Here is a 17,887-nt window from a genome sequence, read left to right as displayed (position 1 = left end):
GTTTAAAAAATGACACGTTTAGTTTTGGATATGATGAGTTTGAGCTTATATTCAGCAAATAGTCAAAAACAGGGAACTAGAGAGGGGCTTGGTAAGTGGAGGTGGGAATACCGATTCCAGAATAAAGATAAAAGTATGACTCTATCCATGAGGGAAAAAAACAAAACAAAACAAAACAAACAGAGAGAAGAGCAGGGGCTAAGAACTGAATCTGGGAGACATACAGTATAGAAGACAAGAAGAGAAGATGGTGAAGGAGACAGTGGGATGACAATGAGAAATACACAGTGTTATGAAAACCAACAGAGAACAAAGCTTCTAAAAAGTTAAATGCCAGAGAAAAGTCAAGGATAATGACACTGTATAAAACATTTCAGAACCAGAAAAAAACTTCAGAAATGATACAATTTTTCTTAAAAAAAAACCACAGGGAATCTGAATACCGTTTGTAGCCTAGTTAACAAGAGGTATTGTGCCCATTTCCTGATTTTGATATGATACGACAGTTACCTAAGATTCTATCATTGAGGGAAGCTGAGTGAAGCGTATCTAGGATCGTCTGTATCAATTTTCCTCTGAATCTATATTTCAAGATTAAAAAGTTCAAAAACCAAGGAACTAACTGAACATCTAGTGTATGCCAGGCATTGTACTAGATACTTTCATAATGAATGATCATTTTAATCTTCAAATAATCCTATTAAATAGATGCTATGTTCCCATTTTATAGCCGACAAAAGTGAGAGGCATAATAAAGGACTTGTGCAGAATCACCCAGCTAGATTACAAGGCAGCCAAAGCATTCACTACTTCTTCTACCGCAATGTGTATACATTCCACCTAAGGCAGCCCTGGCAAGCGGCCTCCTGGCTCCTGCTTGAACAAGTCACAGCCTGCATATTTTCCATCCACACAACTGTAGAATAAGGTACTTTACCCTATCCTAGCCCCAGTTTTCTCATCAGTAAAATGGAGCAATAACTCTTATCTTATTCAATTCATAGGACTGCTGTGAGATTCCAATGAGATAATGGGTGCAAAAGGTCCTTACAAACTATAAAGTCTGTGCCCATCTCAGGGACTGACATTCTGAAACAAATGACTGTGAGTAAGGTCAGCCCTGGCTAAACAGACAGAGGGAAGGAAAAAATATCTGCCCTAGCAACTCTTGCTTGCCTGTCCTTTTGGGTAGTATATGACCCTGGGGATGTGCTGGCTACCATGAGCATCTGGCCAAGGGCAGGCAGTCCTCTCTGCATAAGCCTGTATCAGCAATACTAGACCCAGTCACCATCCTGCCTCCACCAGCCCCACACACATATGGTGTGCTTGCCTGTGCAGATGTCCTGTGCCTCCAAAAGCTTCAGTTGTTTATAAATGAGCATCCTGCTACGAAGCTACTAGAAATACACCCTTGGGCCCCTGACCCCAGCCCTAGCTCAAAGCTGTCTTTTTGGAGGCAGGATGTTGTTAGTACACCCAGAGCTTAAGAAATTAACAGCTCCAGATACTAGTAGAGCCGACTTCATTCATGGTGCTGGAATTAGCTAGAGAAGATACACACTGCTATTGTAAGATAACAGAAACCTATCTCAGAGGTGGCTTTGGAGGGACTGAGTTCTGCCTGTAGAAATGCTTCTCTGGATAAAATGGCCTATCATTTCAGGAAGGAGGCCTAGCTGCACTGTCTACTCCTCAGTCGTGCACAGGAAAAACCTAGGCTAGGGAATGCCAGTGCAGCCTGACTCCCCTGGCTTGATTAAAAGGCACTGGCACTGCAATGCCAGTGATTCCACCAAGAGAAAAGAGACCTGTGGCTGCAGTGTAGGCAGCCCTCACACGGCCTGGTTGTACAGGCTCTACTGCTGCCCTTCTCTCCAACACCAGTAATGCAGCCCTCAGTGGAGCCCACCTTACTTAGACTTTGGCAACTGCCTCCTTACTGGTCTCCCTGCCTGCTTCCAAGCTGTCCTCCAAGGGCAGCCAGGGAAGCCTTTGATCACATCATTTGTTTAATAACCATTCACAATTCTCACTGACTACATGACTGAATGAAGCCCAAATCCTGTAGCCTGGCATTAAAGGCCTTCTCAAATTGGCCCCAGCTGACCTTTACAACATTGTTTCAATTATTTCCCTTTGGGTTCCTTAGGCTCCAGCCGAAATGAACTACTTGCTGATCCCTGAACTCAGCCTGTGATTCCTGCCTCTGTACTTTGTTCATGCTGTGCACTCCATCTGGAATGCTTCCTTCTTGTCCAAATCTTACCTGATTTTCAAGCCAGCTCAAATCCTACCTCCTCCATGAAGTGTTCCCGACTATTCTACTAGTTCACATTATTTTAGCTACATATTATCAGTACCTGAGGAGCTCTTACAAAATACTGATGCCTAAGCGTTATCCTCAGAGATGACAATTTAATGAATTTGGGGTAGGGCTTGGCAACTAACATTTTTAATGTTTTTATTTTTTTAATTTAATTAATTAATTAATTAATTAATTTTAAAGTTGGGGTCTTGCTCTCAACCCAGGCTGGAATGCAGTGGCACAATCCAAGGCTGACTGCACCCTCCAAATCCTGGGCTCAAGCGATCCTCCAGCCTCGGTCTTCCGAGTAGCTGAGACTGCAGGCACGTACCACTGCCCTCAGCTAAGTATTTTATTTTATTTTATTTTTATTTATGGAGAAAGAGTGAGAGAAACTCAAGGTATTTCTAACATGCAACCAGAGTTAAAAACCATTGTCCTCGTTAAAAGAGAGCTCTCCTCTCACTGAGCTCCCATAACATTTTATCTAAATATCTTTTATGACACATAGTTTCTAGCTTTTTTCATACATATTTTATTTCTAAAGTATTTTATTGAGGGTTATTTTGTGTCAGGCACCATTCTAGGCACTGTAATATAATAGTGATCAACCCAAAGGGCCTTGCTCTCATGGTGTTTAAATTCTGATGGGGAAACAGATACTAAACAGATAAAATAAGGTCAGATGATAAGTGCCATTAAAAGCAGGAAAGGGATGGAGAATAAAAGAAGAGGTCCTCTCTTAGAGAACGTGGTTAGGAACAGCTTTCCTTATTGCAATCTTATGTCCCTTTTAGACAGCATATTGACTGACAACAAAACCTGTGTCTAATTCATTTCTGTATCCCTCATAGCTTTTTCTATAGTGCCTGCATAAATAGGTGCTCAATAAGTAGATGCTCATTGTATGAATGAATGAAAGAATGAATGAGTAAATGGATCAATGTGCCTTATTAATAGTTGTATCCCCCATAATGCCCAGGGCAGTACCTGAAATATACCAGATGCTCAATACATATTGGCTGAGTGGGTGAACTTGACTCAATTTTGGGACAAGTTATTTTGATGGCACATTTCCTGCGACTAGATCATCACAAGATCACAGAATATCAAGCTGATCCTGAGATCACTGAGCCCAACTTCTTCATTTTAAAGATAAAACTCTTGTTCAGAGATGATCACCTAACTGGGCCAAGGTCACAGAAGAAATCAAAGGGACAGGTGATCTGAGTCCCTAGTTCTTCTGACTCTTGGTCCAGTGCTCATTCCATCAAACTGAAACACTTTTTCCATTAGCAAGAGAAAACCACTCTGAGGACCATTCACTCAACTGGCCCAAGAAACAACTCGGATTAGCATCAGTAAAACTAAAGAAAACCTCCATTTTCTTTGATCTCATAACAGTCTTTGCTGATGACTCAAGCGTGGTACATTTAACAGACAATCTCACCCTCATGACACCTCACTGCCCAACTCCACCACCCACAGCAAGGCATGCAGACAGGATCTCCTAGAGCAGGCAGGGGATTGGTGAATTTCCAACTACAAATAAAACTATGTACCTTTCCCCTTTTCCATCCTTAGCCACAGTTCCAATGAGATATGGTAAGGCAATGCCAGGCCACATGGGAAAGGCTAGGCAAAGAAGCCAGCAGCTGGAAAACCAGGGAGGAGCTAAAGAATCTGGCCAGGTGAGGGACAGCAGCAGGTGTAGGGACTGCTGACACAGTGATGGGTTGTGCTGCAAACTAGTGGTTGGCCACACTGGCCTTGCTGTGGGCAAATAAACTGTGGCCTGAAGACAAGCAAGTAAAACCTTTTATTTCCCATTTTTCTTAAAATTCTGTGGAATCACAGCATCCATCTGGATGCAATGAAGACCAATTTCCTAGAATAACATTCCAAACAAAATGCTCAAGAGAGCCAAAAGTTACACAGTTGGCATGGGCTTCCCTGGCTTTGTAGTAAATACATCGCTCTATCACCTGGCCATTCTGTACCTCTACAGTCCAGGAATGTTCAAAATGAGGACTCTTAAGGCATTTGGAGATCCTAAAGGGCTTTCTGAATCATCAAAGGAAAATTTGGCTAAGTGCAACTTTCAGTGTCAAATATATTATTATTACTATTTCTTAAAAATTGGCATTTTGTGTTGGGCATAGATGAAAAAGAAGCAGAGTAGCTGATTAACTGCAGCAGAGATTTCTAGCTTTATCTGAGCTTATAAATTACCTGGAGGCATTGAGCCCCACCAGATTAGAATCAAAGTAGAGACCTGGAAATCTGTATTTTTAGCAAGCACACCAGGTGATTCTTATGAATTGGTTAGCATAGGAAACACCAAGCTAGAAAACTATAGTATCCATTTCACAGGATTATTATCAGAATTAAGTGAAACTATATAAAGGTGTCAGCATAATAGCTGGCACATAAGTACTCAGTAAGTGTTGGTTTTTGTTGCCATTTAATTATTAATAAGACATTTCAAGCCTGGTCAGATAATAATTACACTATGGACATGTACAAGTTAAAAGGCAGACAGTAAAAATATCCCGGAGTGGAACAATTACTATCATTTACCTCTTTTTTCTTATTAACTTCATCCCTGTTATCCTCCTAGCACAACAGTTCTCAAAGTGTGGTCCCTAAATCAGTAGCATCAGCATCATCTGGGAATATTATTAGAACATGGATGCGGTGAACAGGGAACACTTCTACACTGCTGGTGGGAATGTAAATTAGTACAACCAATATAGGAAACAGTGTGGAGATTCCTTAAAGAAAAGTAGAACTACCATTTGATCCAGCATTCCCACTACTGGGTATCTACCCAGAGAAAAGTCATTATACAAAAAAGATACTTGCACATGCATGTTTATAGCAGTACAATTTGCAATTGCAAAAATGTGGAACCAACCAAATGACCATCAATCAACTAGTGGATAAAGAAACTGTGGTACATATATATGATAAAATACTACTCAGCCACAAAAAGGAATGAATTAATGACATTTGCAGCAACCTGAATGGGACTGGAGACTATTATTGTAAGTGAAGTAACTCAGGAATGGAAAACCAAACATTGTATGTTCTCACTCATAAGTGGGAGGTAAACTAAGAGGATGCAAAGGCATAAGAATGACACAATAGACTTCAAGGACTCAGGGGGAAAGGGTGGGAAGTGGGTGAGGAATAAAAGACTGCAAATTGGGTTCAATGTATACTGCTTGGGTAATGGGTCTCAAAAATCTCACAATCACCACTAAAGAACTTACCCATGTAACCAAATATTACCTGTTCCCCAAAAACCTATGGAAATATAAATAAATAAAAGAATAAAAAAGAAATGCAAATTCTCGAGCCCCACTCCAGACCTACTGAATGAGTATATCATCAGAGGTGGAGCCCAGAAATTCATTTCAGCAAGCTTTCCAGGTGATTCAGAAACAGACTATAGTTTGAGAACCATCACCCAAATATCTTGCAATTCAAAGTATGGTCCCTATATCAGCAGCACAGGAATGTTAGAAATGCAGAACCTCAGGTCCCAACCCAGACTGACTAAATCAGATTCTGCATTTAATGAAATCCCCAGGTGATTCATACGCACTATATCATCTGAGAAGCACTATCCTAGTCCACAGGAACTTCAGAGATGTAAAAGAAACTAAATTTACTGTTGTTTTGATTATTAAATGGGATTTATAAGTACTTACTAGGCACTGTCCTTTACACAGAATACCTTGTTCATCCTCATTAGGCCTGTGGTAGGTATTTTTATTCCTGTTCTACAGATTAGAAAATTGAGTCTCAAATCAGTAAAGTAACTTGCTGAAGGTCACAAGTTATGAAGTGGTACAGCTGATCATCACTGTATGACCCAAAGTCTGTGTTGCTTTCTCCACTCCATGGTGCCTGTGGGTATAGCTAAGCAGATACCACCTGCCTGCTGGTACAAGCGGAGCACTTCAAAACAGAGGCAGTCCCCAACTTATGAATGAGCAAGACTCCAAAAGTGTTTTTCTAAGTCAGATGTTTGGAACTAGTGAGAGAACTACTTGTAGAAACTATTTACATCATGGCTTCTACAAGAAAATGCATTCTGAATTACAGCACCAGAAGGTAGCAGCTCCCTGCAGGGTCAATACATCTGGGCTCCAGGAACTTGTTAGCATTTCATTTATATCAACATAAGAAAAAGCACCTCCAAGGCAAATCCCTCCTCAGATGTTATGGCCTGGGAAACATTCATTGATTCCCTCAGAGATTCACTGCCTCCTATGGAAAAGGTGCTGCGCTAGGTGCTGTAGGTGAAAATGATCCATGACTTAAGGAATTTATAATCAGTAAGGGAAATAAAGCAGGAATAGACACACACACACAGACACACACAGACACACACACATTCTCTCTCTCTCTCTCTCTTTCTCCCTCCCTTCCTCCCTCCCTACCTAAAATCCAAAGCAGGAAGTGGTAACTGACAAAAAATTACTATGGAAGTTCAGAGAAGGAAGTAATCAATTAGGACCTGGACATCAGGGAAGACTTTCCAAGGAGATGCCATCTAAAGCTAGTCTGGAAAAATAAGCAGAATGTGGATTAGGCAAAAAGCACTCCTGGCAAAGGGAAGAGTGTGATCAAAGGTATAAATGTGTGAAAGAGAAGTCGTGTTACAGAACTGCGAGTTATCCCCTTAGGTGAAGCAAAACGTTCACTTGACTTTGGGAGATGAAACTAGAAATGCAGGACTGTGCCTCGGTAGGGAAGACTCTAAATGCTAGGTTGAGAGAGCAGAACTTTGCACATATATAGAGAGCTGCTGCATATTACTCATCATATTACATAACAAATCATTGAACCCCAAATCCTTTTTGCAACAAACTAGGGTAAAAACAAACATTTCTGAATTGGTATTATAATTATTTCAAGTCCGCTTCCTCCATTAGACTGAATTCAAATGACTTTGAGCATTAGTAAATTCTCAAAAGATGCTGAATGTATCAACAAAGGAATGAATAAATGAGTACGTTAATGAGCAGCTGAGAGGTTATAAGCAGGAGAGAGAAGGCTCAATACTGCATCATGGCCTGAAAAGGAAAGGGTAAGGGGAGGGATGGAGATGGAGAGACCGGAAGCTGCAGATCTCATGGCTAGGAGGCCACTGTGATTAGACAGGCAAGAATTTGGCAACAACTAGGTTAAGGGTAATGGGAATGAGGAAAAAGGGACAGGAGAGAGAGAGATGGTTACAGAACACAGCAAGTGATTGACAATGTGAGCAGAAAAGGAAGACATTAAAGTCTCACTGAAGTTTGGAGTCTAGGTGACAGTGCCATTTGAAAAATGGGTAGTGAAATGGAAGAGCAAGGTGCATTATAGACATCACTTATTAAATCCTTACAACCCTGAAAGTATTATCTCTCTGACCTCACCCTCTCTCATTCTCCCCCATACTCACTCCACTTGAGTCATGCCAGCTTCCTTGCTATTTCCTGCATATGCCAAGCCTGCTCCCACTTTAGGGCCTTTGCACTGGGACATGCTTCCCCAGATATCTGCATGGCTAAGTCCCTCACCAACCCCATGTCATTATTTCAATGAGGCCTATTAAAAACTGCAACCCAGGAGGCTGAGGCAGGAGAATTACTTGAACCCGGGAAGCGGAGGTTGCAGTGAGCCAAGATCGTGCCATTGCACTCCAGCCTGGGCAACAAGAGCAAAACTCCATCTAAAATAAAAATAAAAATAAAAAACTGTGGCCGGGCGCGGTGGCTCACGCCTGTAATCCCAACACTTTGGGAGGCCAAGGCGAGTGGATCACAAGGTCAGGAAATTGGGACCATCCTGGCTAACACAGTGAAACCCTGTCTCTACTAAAAATATAAAAAATTAGCTTCACGTGGTGGCACACGCCTGTAGTCCCAGCTACTCGGGAGGCTGAGGCAGAAGAATTAGTAGAACCCATGAGGTGGAGGTTGCAGTGAGCCGAGATCGCACCACTATACTCCAGCCTGGGCAATAGAGTGAGACTGTCTCAAAAACAAACAAAACTGCAACTCACACTTCCCCCAGCATTCCTAAAATCCCTTACCCTGCTCTCACTCTTTTTTCTTCTTTTGATTATATTTATTATCTTCTAACATGGTATTTGATTTTCTTATTTATTATGTCTAGGTTTAATGTCTGTCTCGCCTCACTAAAATGTAAACTCCATAAAGACAAGGATTTCTGTCTATTCCCCAAATGCCTTGGAAGTGACTGGCACATAACTGTGCTCAATAAATTCAACGAACTATCTCCATTTTATAGATGAGAAAACTGAGGCTGAGAGGAGGAATGCAAATTTCCCTATATAACACAGTTGTCAATCAGGGATAGGAATCTGAATTCAAACACAGATCTATCCAACTCCAACTGTCACTTTACCAGGCAAAGTCTCCCTTTAGACAGATCAAGTTTAAGGCTATAGTGGCCTATATGGTGAATGATGTGAGATTAGAGCAACCATTCCCACAAGACAGTAGACTTGGCCTGGAACAGAGCAGGTCTACGTACACATAGAGATCCTGAACTACCTGCAGTCTGAGAAACAAGCAGTCTGACCAGAGGATCACCAAGAGAACCAATAGTTTCACTTTCCAAGTGCAAGTTTGAAGAATCAGGCCAGCTTCTCCAGTGAAAGAGCTTCTAATTTTTCCAGCTGCCTAGATTGTCAAATTACAAACTTATCTTCAGGGGAACGTATTTAACAAAGGGACATGTTCATTTCCCTTTTTACCACCCATCCAGTGGATCTGCACTTGGTTTAATTGCCACTCTGATCCCCCCACATAATCCATACATCACAAGACTCACATTTACAGTTCAGTACATTATCACACTGGAGCTGCTCAAAATAAACGGGTTTGGCAAAGTGTAATTATTTCCAGCAAAAGAGTTGGTTCTGCATTTTGACAGTCATCTGATACATTATTGTACTAAATGCTAAACTGTGAAACTGCAAAATTAAAAGAAAGCAATTTTTTAAGTTTTAAAAGTACTCATTATTAAATTATAAAGCAGGTCATTTATGATAAGTCAGTCCAAAAACAGAAGGATGATAATGAAAGAGTGAAGGAAGATTGGCTTCTTTGTATAACCTCTAATATTCACAATCCAAGGCCATTGTGAAAATGAAATGAGATTGCACATGTAAAATATGTAGTCCAGTGCCTAAGACATAATAGATCCTCAGTAAATGCTGATTTTCTTCCTTAAAAATTATTTTCTCAGCAGCAGAATTTACAAACTACCTCAATTTGTTCATTTGTTCATACATTCCACAATTCCCTCATTCCCAGAGAGCTCTCAGTCCGCTGGGGAAAGGCAAGTAAGCAGATGACTCCCACAAAAGGGATGAGGGCTAAAAGAAACATAGACAAAAAGGGCCATGAGCGTGCAGACAAAGAGTCCTTACCCCAGGGAGAGCAAGACCTGAAATGAACTAGACAGGGAAAGATGAGGTTAGTAAAGCATGGGGGAAGGTGAAAAAGAGACAGAGACCAAGAGACAGGGAGAACAACACATGCAAAGGCCTGGAAGCAAGGAAGAACACATGATTTAGGGATACTGTAATTCGAACCAGCCTATAATGACGGATACGGGGGAACAGATGGTAATAAGACCTGCAATGGCCCCTCTTTTTTTGTTAAAGTGACTAAATGCACTGACTCCTCAGCACAATGGGAAGTGGCTGAGCTTGCCTTGTAGCCCACTTTCCCTAGTGCAAATTCCCAGTAAGGGGATCTCAAGCCCCAGCCACCACCAAGCCTCATGGACTTGTCTCAAAGATGAGATGGCAGAGATTTCTCTTTAAAAGAAAACCTGATGAAATCTAAGTTACCCAATGGCAACGTCTGAACATGCTGAGTCAGCTGCACTTCAGGAAACCGAGTGTCCTTGGAGAACAGAGAATATCACTTTACACACAGAAAACCACTCCTGTCCACGAAGGACAAACTGCGAAATGCTTAACACTGGCCTTCAATTATTAAACGAGCCCAAATGAGCTCTGGCAGTGAGACAGATCACACACACTCACAGAGAGAGCTCTAGCAGGCCAGCCTACATTGTCTTAGGATTATTCATCAAGGCACCAACAGACCAGGGTCTTTCAGAGATCTTAGGGTCACGAGGTTACCCATAGCTCTTGGAAAAGATGATCATGCTCAGAACAAGGAAGAGAAAGTAAAAAGAACCTGACCCTTTGCAGAAAACATTGGTTTTTTTTTTTTTTTCCTAAGTATTATAACACAGCCTATGCTGAAAATATTTCATTAACAACTTTTTGCTCCTTGGCAGTTTCATACTGGTCAGTTTTTGGCTTACCACGTGGTACTCAGGAGTTTACTCAATTGTCTCCACTGGGGGTATTTTTCAGTCCCCTGAGAACAAGCAGAACACTGAGGAGAAGCTCTGGATTCATACCTGGCTTCAAATACTGCTTGTTCTCTTGTGTACTCACTGTATGACTTGCAGTCTCAGTTTCCCCATTCACAAATGTAGATTCATGGGGTTTCTGTGGAAATTAAATAACATACCATGCACCTGGCACAATGCACATAAGGGAGCTATTTACCTTTTGTTCTCTATTCCCTTTACTCCTTTTGTGTCCTGGAAAAATTAGAATGGCTTCCTATCTGGATACTGGGTTCACCTCTTGATTTCAGATTAAAAAAACTGCCATCCTAGCCTCTGCTGGTTTGAAACTACCTTCCACCTGGAGGTTACCCTAATAGAAAGAAATCTGGGTAATGACCACAGGGCCAGTCCTTTCACATCTCTCCTTCCTCTGACCTCTGACAGTCCCACCCTACCTAGATATACATCAGCTTGCACTCCTCTCTAGCTGACCCATCTATGAGGTCTGTCCGTTTCCCTGACCCCACAACCTTCTTCTCTTGTCATCAGCTGATTCCCCTCTATTGGTCCAGCCCTGCCATAGGCCCAGTGATCACCCTCCACATCTAGCCAGGCTTCTGCCCTCATCCAGTTTAGCCTACTGGATCCTTAGTCCCTGGAGAGCAGGGGCCACACCTCAGTGCTCTCAGCTCTGTAAGCAGCTCAGGATCCAGTACACAGCAGAGGCTGGCCAGAAGTGGTAGGGTGAGAGGGACTTGGTGCCAGAGGGCCCAATCCTCGGACATGTTCTTAGAAGTTCTGTCTTGAGGCCAAGAAAAAATTTCCTAGGATGGAAATGCTCCAGGAAACCTAGGCAATGACAAATGAGCTGAGTACAGGCAATCTCCAGAGACTCCTGGTACTCCAGAAACCTTCACACTCTCATGCACATTCCTCACACACTTGCCACAGATTATGTGAATGGGGCCTGGACCAGGGTGGAGGCAGAACAGATTCCAGACTTACTGGGAAGGAAGGTGTTGCAGATGGACTAATGAGAATACAGAGAGTGAAGCAAAAGGTGACTGAGATTCTGAGTCCTGGTCACAGGGGAAAACAATTTAACACAGTACTAAGTGCTAGGGATGCAGAAGTGGGTGTACACACAGCTCCAGCCCTCCCCCAGGATAAGTTAGTTCCCAGCCCTCTGCTGCCATAGCACCGTGAACACCCTCATCATTGCACTCAGCATCGTGGACTGACACTACGACTTACCTGTCTCACCTACTACATCACAAGCTCCTCGATGGAAGAGACTATGTCATATTGAACTTTCTGTCTACAGCATCTAGCATAATGCCTGGTACAATTCCCAGGCCTACCAATTACTAGCTTTGTCAAGTCATTTAAACTCTCTAAGCCTCAATTTCCTAGTCTGTAGAGTGAAGATGATAATAATCTCTACACCCAAGGAGGAAGAAATGAGTGAACTTATGTAAAGCCCTTACTTATCCCAATCCCCAACTGAGAGTCAATACTCAAAAAGGGTTAGCTAGTGAATGAATTTGGGGCAATGAATTTGAAGTAGGAGAGAGGGAAAAATATTCAAACAAATAGTTCTGGAATTATGCAATAAATAATATAGTAGGAATATATTTGAATTACTCTGAGAGCAGAAACGAAAGCACCAAATTTTGCCTTGGCATATATAGAAAACTTCACAGAGGAGGTAACACTTGAACTAAAATCTAAAGATCTAAAATGAGGCCAAAGGAAGGCCACGTGTGAAGGCAGAGAGGCAGGAAAGAGAACCTAGTATGTTCAGGAACTGCAAGTCTGGCTATAAGAAGAGTCTGTGCAAAGGAACGGTGGTGACACACAGGGTGAAGAGATAACTCAGAGCCAAAAATTCCCTGCAAGCTCTGCCACAGAGAATGGATTTCTCCTGGAAGATACTGAAAATCCACTGCAGGGTTTTGAGTAAGAGAGTGAAACATAGAAGCATTGTGGTGGCAGTGTGGAGGGTAGAAAAAAGGGGCAAGACTGGGGACAAACATAGAACAGTGGGGATTAGGGGATGATCTGGTTGAGCAGAAAAGAATGGAGATGGGGTGGAGAGAGGGGGAAAATGAAGCTGGCCAGGTCAAGAAGTTAGGTAGAAACTGAGTCTCAGAAAAACTGCAACTGGCCCTTGGCATTCCCCAAGACTTTTTCATATGAAGTGTAGGTCTATGAGTTATAATAAATCACCTTCCCTCCACGTTTGCTGTCTTACAATTTGTGCAACAGAGAAGCATGAATATGGAAAATTCCAGCTGAAAACTTTGACCACACGAACAGGCCCAGAAGTCAGTCACCACTGATGGTTAGATGAAACCATCTACAAATAGGCCTGGGATCCTGGCCAGCAATTTTTTATTCACATGCAAACTTGGGGCTGGAGTTCCAGTGACAAAACCTTTCAGGTGTACTCTTTTTTTCTTCTTTTTTTTAAGCCATTTACAGAAACCCAAGGTCCTGCTTGTACTTCAGAGAAATGCTTTGTATTTAATTTGTTCTTAAATAAAAAACAATAGCCTCTTTGCTCTACATGACTAGGCCACTGGGCACCATGAAAAAGATACAGTAACCTGGCCAGGCACGGTGGCTCACGCCTGTAATCCCAGTACTTTGGGAGGCCGAGGCGGGCAAATCACGAGGTCAGGAGATCGAGACCATCCTGGATAACACGGTGAAACCCCATCTCTACTAAAAATACAAAAAAAAAAAAAAAAAAAATTAGCCGGGCGTGATGGCAGGTGCCTGTAGTCCCAGCTACTCGGGAGGCTGAGGCAGGAGAATGGCGTGAACCCGTGAGGCAGAGGTTGCAGTGAACCAAGATTGCGCCACTGCACTCCAGCCTGGGAGACAGAGTGAAACTCCATCTCAAAAAAAACAAAAAATAAAAAAAAGTAAAATATACAGTAACCCACCAAGTCTCTAAGGTCCCAGAAGTCCATCTGTCTGTCACACACATCACAAACACACCACTCACGGCAGAAGAAATACACTACTGCAAGGTGAAAGGGACTGCATTCTAGACACCTTCTGGAGGGCAAAGGAGGGAAGAGAAGAAGAAAAGAAGGTAGGAAAAGGGCCAGAGAGTGTTTAAGACCATACATGACCACTTCTGCTAAACACAAAATAGTTTCCTTCCTTGCTTTCAATCTAATTAGACAGAAAGAGCTAATGAGTAGGCAGCAGTGGTGCTTGGTTCAGCTGTTCCAGACCCTAGTGTTTCCTCCTTATTAAAAATAAAGAGACCCAAGGGTTCAATTTGGTAGAAATGCACACAGGGAGGCACATTTCCTTTATACAAAAATGTTTTGCATTAAAAAACCATATCTGTTTAATAGGTACCAAAAATTAAATGTACAATAGCAAGATCCCTGGTAGTATCTGTCTGCATTTTTGGAAGTGTCTTCAAAGACAGAACATTAGAGTAAGACTCAAAAGACCTGAGTTCCAGTGTCAGCTGTACCATTTACCAGCTGTGTGATCTTGGGCAAAATATGTAACATCTTGAGCCTCAGCTGCCTTATTATCAAATGAGTATAATGCTCTGCCTGTCTCACAGAGTCTGGGGGAAAGAAAACATTTTGAAAACTATAAAGCACTTTGCTAACACCTACTCAGTCAATAAATATTCACTGAGGGCCTACTAGGTATTACGCATTGTTTCCCTTCAACTGTTAATGTTATTACCAATATTGCACCCCTTCCAGCTCAGTCATTAGATGTCAATTTCCAATGCAGACAGGTCTATGGTCTCAAGCCAACCTCTCATTCATCCAGTTTTCTCCCCAGTTGGGGCATTAGTCACTTGCCTCCATCAGGAGACATCTAATGACATCTCAGCCCTAAGAGGCCCTGGAACATATTAGTATAAATGATGATGGGGACAAGAGCCTCTGCCACCTCTGCTACCCTAGAGGGCCTGATCCTAAGAAGCTTCCAGAATCTTACTCTCCACAACCACAGAACAAGACAGTTCTCATAAGCAGGGCCAGAGGTAGGTAGAGACAGGTAAACAGATGGAAAATCTGCATGGCTAAGTCTTTCCAGTATCAGAGTGCCTGGCTCCACGTCCACACCAGATGACCTTTACTCCAGCCCACCCCTGTCTTCTACCAGGAAAGATTTCAAGTTTCAGAGGTTAGCAGCTCAGAAGCAGGCTCAGTGTGCTGCCATTCCTGCCCTGACCTTGTTCCTTGGTTTCATCACTGGGTATCTGCCTTGTTCTAGAAACCATGCCCTCCTTTGTGCCAGAGGTTCAGCAAGTGTGACCCTGAATTGATTGTTTCTTCTATCTGAATCCTCACCTAATAAACCATTTCACCAAGACCAGAGTCTTACCTTGCTATTACTCCAAAAGACTGTCTTGATGCAGAATCCACCTGGAGGGCCTCCTGAGACCAGAGCTCTAGGAATTCATCTCCACATCCCCCACTGTGCAGTTCAGTATCTGGCATGTAATGGGCACACAACAAATATTTATAGAATGAAATGTTACCCACTGGTCTAGATTACTGCAGACTGTCTGCTCCTATGCCCCTCCCCAACTCAAAGGACCTCCTTGACGGATAAACCAACCATCGCCTGCCATCATGTTCTCTGACTGCTTTGTTGTTCCAACTCCAGGCCCCTGACAGGGTCTCTGGGTCAAACGTACCTACTCTATTCCCAGTATGTCCTCTTTGCCACTTAGCACATCCTAAAAGCCAAAGTGCTAAGCAAATTCTGAAGTCTGATGACTGCTTCAGTGTCCCAGACACACCTTTTGCTCCTGGATTCTGAGGGTTAACCTACACTAGACACTCATTTGGGGCCATCTGGCAATTTTTGGCACCACCCACTTCCCCTTGTCCAGTATGGAAGGGACTCAAGTTCTGTTCAACAAGCACTACTGAACACAAAGCCTGGTGTCATAGAGAGGCTCTGTTTAAGATCCTGAGGTAAATGCCTGACTAAAACCTAAGAAAGAAGGGCTTCAGGCAAGTCTAGACTACCAGCACATCAGATTTTGGTTCTGTGAGGCTGCTCTAAACATGAAAATGCAAGTAGGAAACCTTATTTCTGCTTCTTTACATTGCTAGATCAGCAGAGGAAAAGCACATATACAACACAGAAGGAAAATGATGACCTGAGTGTTGGTCCTGGTCTCTTCCACTAATCTGTTGTGTGACCTCAGGAAAGTCACGCTGCTTCTCTAGATTTCTGTGTCTTCCTTTGTAAAGTCACAGTCTCAGATGTGATGACCCATTCCTAAAGCCCCTTCTATGCCTGACATTTAGCGATTTCCTTGCTACTCAGACCACAGAATTGACATCATCTGGGAACCTGTTAGAAACGGAGAGTAGCCCTACTGACTCAGACCTACAGAACTAGAATCTACATTTTAACAAGAACCCCAAGTGATTGCACACACATTGAAATTTGAGAAACACTGTTGTGCAGCTTCTCAGGAAGATCCAGGCCGACCTGGGGCATGACACCTTCTGCAAGAAGCTGGAAGAAGAAAGAGTCTGTCACAGGACTTTACTGAATGTGATTAGAAGCAGCTGGCTAGTAGTAAGGGCTGGGGAGAAAATGCTGCAAGATCCTTTTAAACTCAGCTGCAATCCATAAAATGTCTCTCAAGTACTTTGAGTCTCTAAATTTGAAGTCTTTAGATAAAATGACTTTAAAAATACTAATTATGCACGGAAGTCTAACCATGAACCAAGCATTAGTGAATCCAAAGCTCCTTCTGTACTGGCATGCTGCCAGCATGCATGAACAGAGAGCTCTAAAATCAGCAAGGAGGTCACCTCTGAAACCACAGCATTTCTCCCAGCCTCACCTGTCTCCTGACTGGTCCTCACCTACAGAACTTCAGTCTCAGTTGGAATCTCACAGACAAGACCACATTGAAAGGAACATTGTGTGGGCCTAGACAGTAGGGAAAAGGTGAGAGAGGGCTACAAACTCTGGGGTCACAGACCCACAGAGTCAGTCCATGGAGGAGAAAGGGAAGAAAGGGAGAAGCAGAGTGGAACCAGAACAGACTGAATAAACTTAGTGGTGAAGACTCCTGCTTCCAAATCCAGGGAGAAGCCAGTTTCTGACTTCTTATCTGTCTCCCCCACAGACTGCAAGCTTTGTGAGGACAGGACTGTGAAACTTGTCTCTCTAGCTATAGTGGCCTGCACATAGAAGTCATTCAACAAATGTCTTATGAGTGAATGAATGAACAAACAAACCAGTGAAAAAAAAACAATAAACAAACAAGGACCAAAGATCATTCGCTTGGTTTTATCAGTATCAGTCAAGACTACCCTTCAAACTTGTGAACTAAGCTTACTCCTCAGTCCAAAAGCCAGAACAGAAGACCCCAAGTGGTCTGGGAGATATAAACCTGAAAAAAAAATGGGATTCAAACTAGCTTGGCATTTTTTTCTGGACCAAGGTATACTAACAAATAGGCTATTCTAACCTATTTCAGGTTTCGTAATGTTTTATGCTACCCTTACCAGAATTTTCAGGCAAGAAATTTTTTTCTCTAGAAATTAGATGCTATTTGTATTTTAGTTATTAAATGCAATGTGAAAGTACCTAACACATAATCATCGTCTACATTAACATTTGTTGAAACTCAATCTATAGAATTCTATTACTCTATGTCATAAACTAGGAATTTTGCAAAAGCGGAATTACAGAACACTCTGGGCCACCCACTTTTGTGAATATAAAATCACTTAAGTAAGCAAGCTGACTTTGGTGGAATAGCCTTTATTTTTCATCCACTTACATAACTCTGCATTGTCAAAGTGCACCAATAACTGGTGCTGTCATCTCTCATGCCCCCAAGAAAAAACTCCTTTGGGGCTCTTTCTACATTTATTTTCAATTGCCAGATCCCCAGAGGAAAAAATCAAATCACTGACGCTATTTCAAACTTCATGCTCAAGGCAGCCACTAAGAGGATATTAGGGCAGCTCAGCTTTTGCTCTCTTTGAGACAGGAAGACACCCCACGGCTGTGAAGGAAAGGCAGGACACGTGTGTGGACATTCAAAATATAGCAAGGAAACCCAAAACAACAGAAAGACAAGAGGAGCTGGAGGAAAAAGTCATTTGGAACTATGAATCATCCCAAGGTAACTTATTATGTGTTTATATA

At 42.4% G+C, this 17,887-nt stretch overlaps 1 protein-coding gene across 22 annotated transcripts in view; it reads right to left on the bottom strand.

The window, feature by feature from the left end:
• SERGEF (secretion regulating guanine nucleotide exchange factor) overlaps window positions 1-17,887 on the bottom strand; it is a 233,462-nt gene that overhangs the window by 131,207 nt on the left and 84,368 nt on the right. For 5 of the 22 annotated variants that reach the window (XR_012093619.1, XR_012093595.1, XM_073017901.1 and 2 more), the window contains one exon: window positions 15,083-15,191. The exons of the other annotated variants lie outside the window; for them this stretch is intronic. Coding sequence is in view for 3 of the 5 variants with exons in the window: in XM_073017901.1 (XP_072874002.1) it covers window positions 15,083-15,191 (109 nt within the window). In the remaining 2 variants the exon portion in view is untranslated. The remainder of the gene's footprint in view (window positions 1-15,082; window positions 15,192-17,887) is intronic. 22 annotated transcript variants of the gene reach the window in all.

Source organism: Chlorocebus sabaeus, chromosome 1, assembly GCF_047675955.1.
Source record: "Chlorocebus sabaeus isolate Y175 chromosome 1, mChlSab1.0.hap1, whole genome shotgun sequence".
NCBI lineage: Eukaryota > Metazoa > Chordata > Mammalia > Primates > Cercopithecidae > Chlorocebus > Chlorocebus sabaeus.
This window is presented reverse-complemented; position numbering and strand designations above follow the sequence as displayed.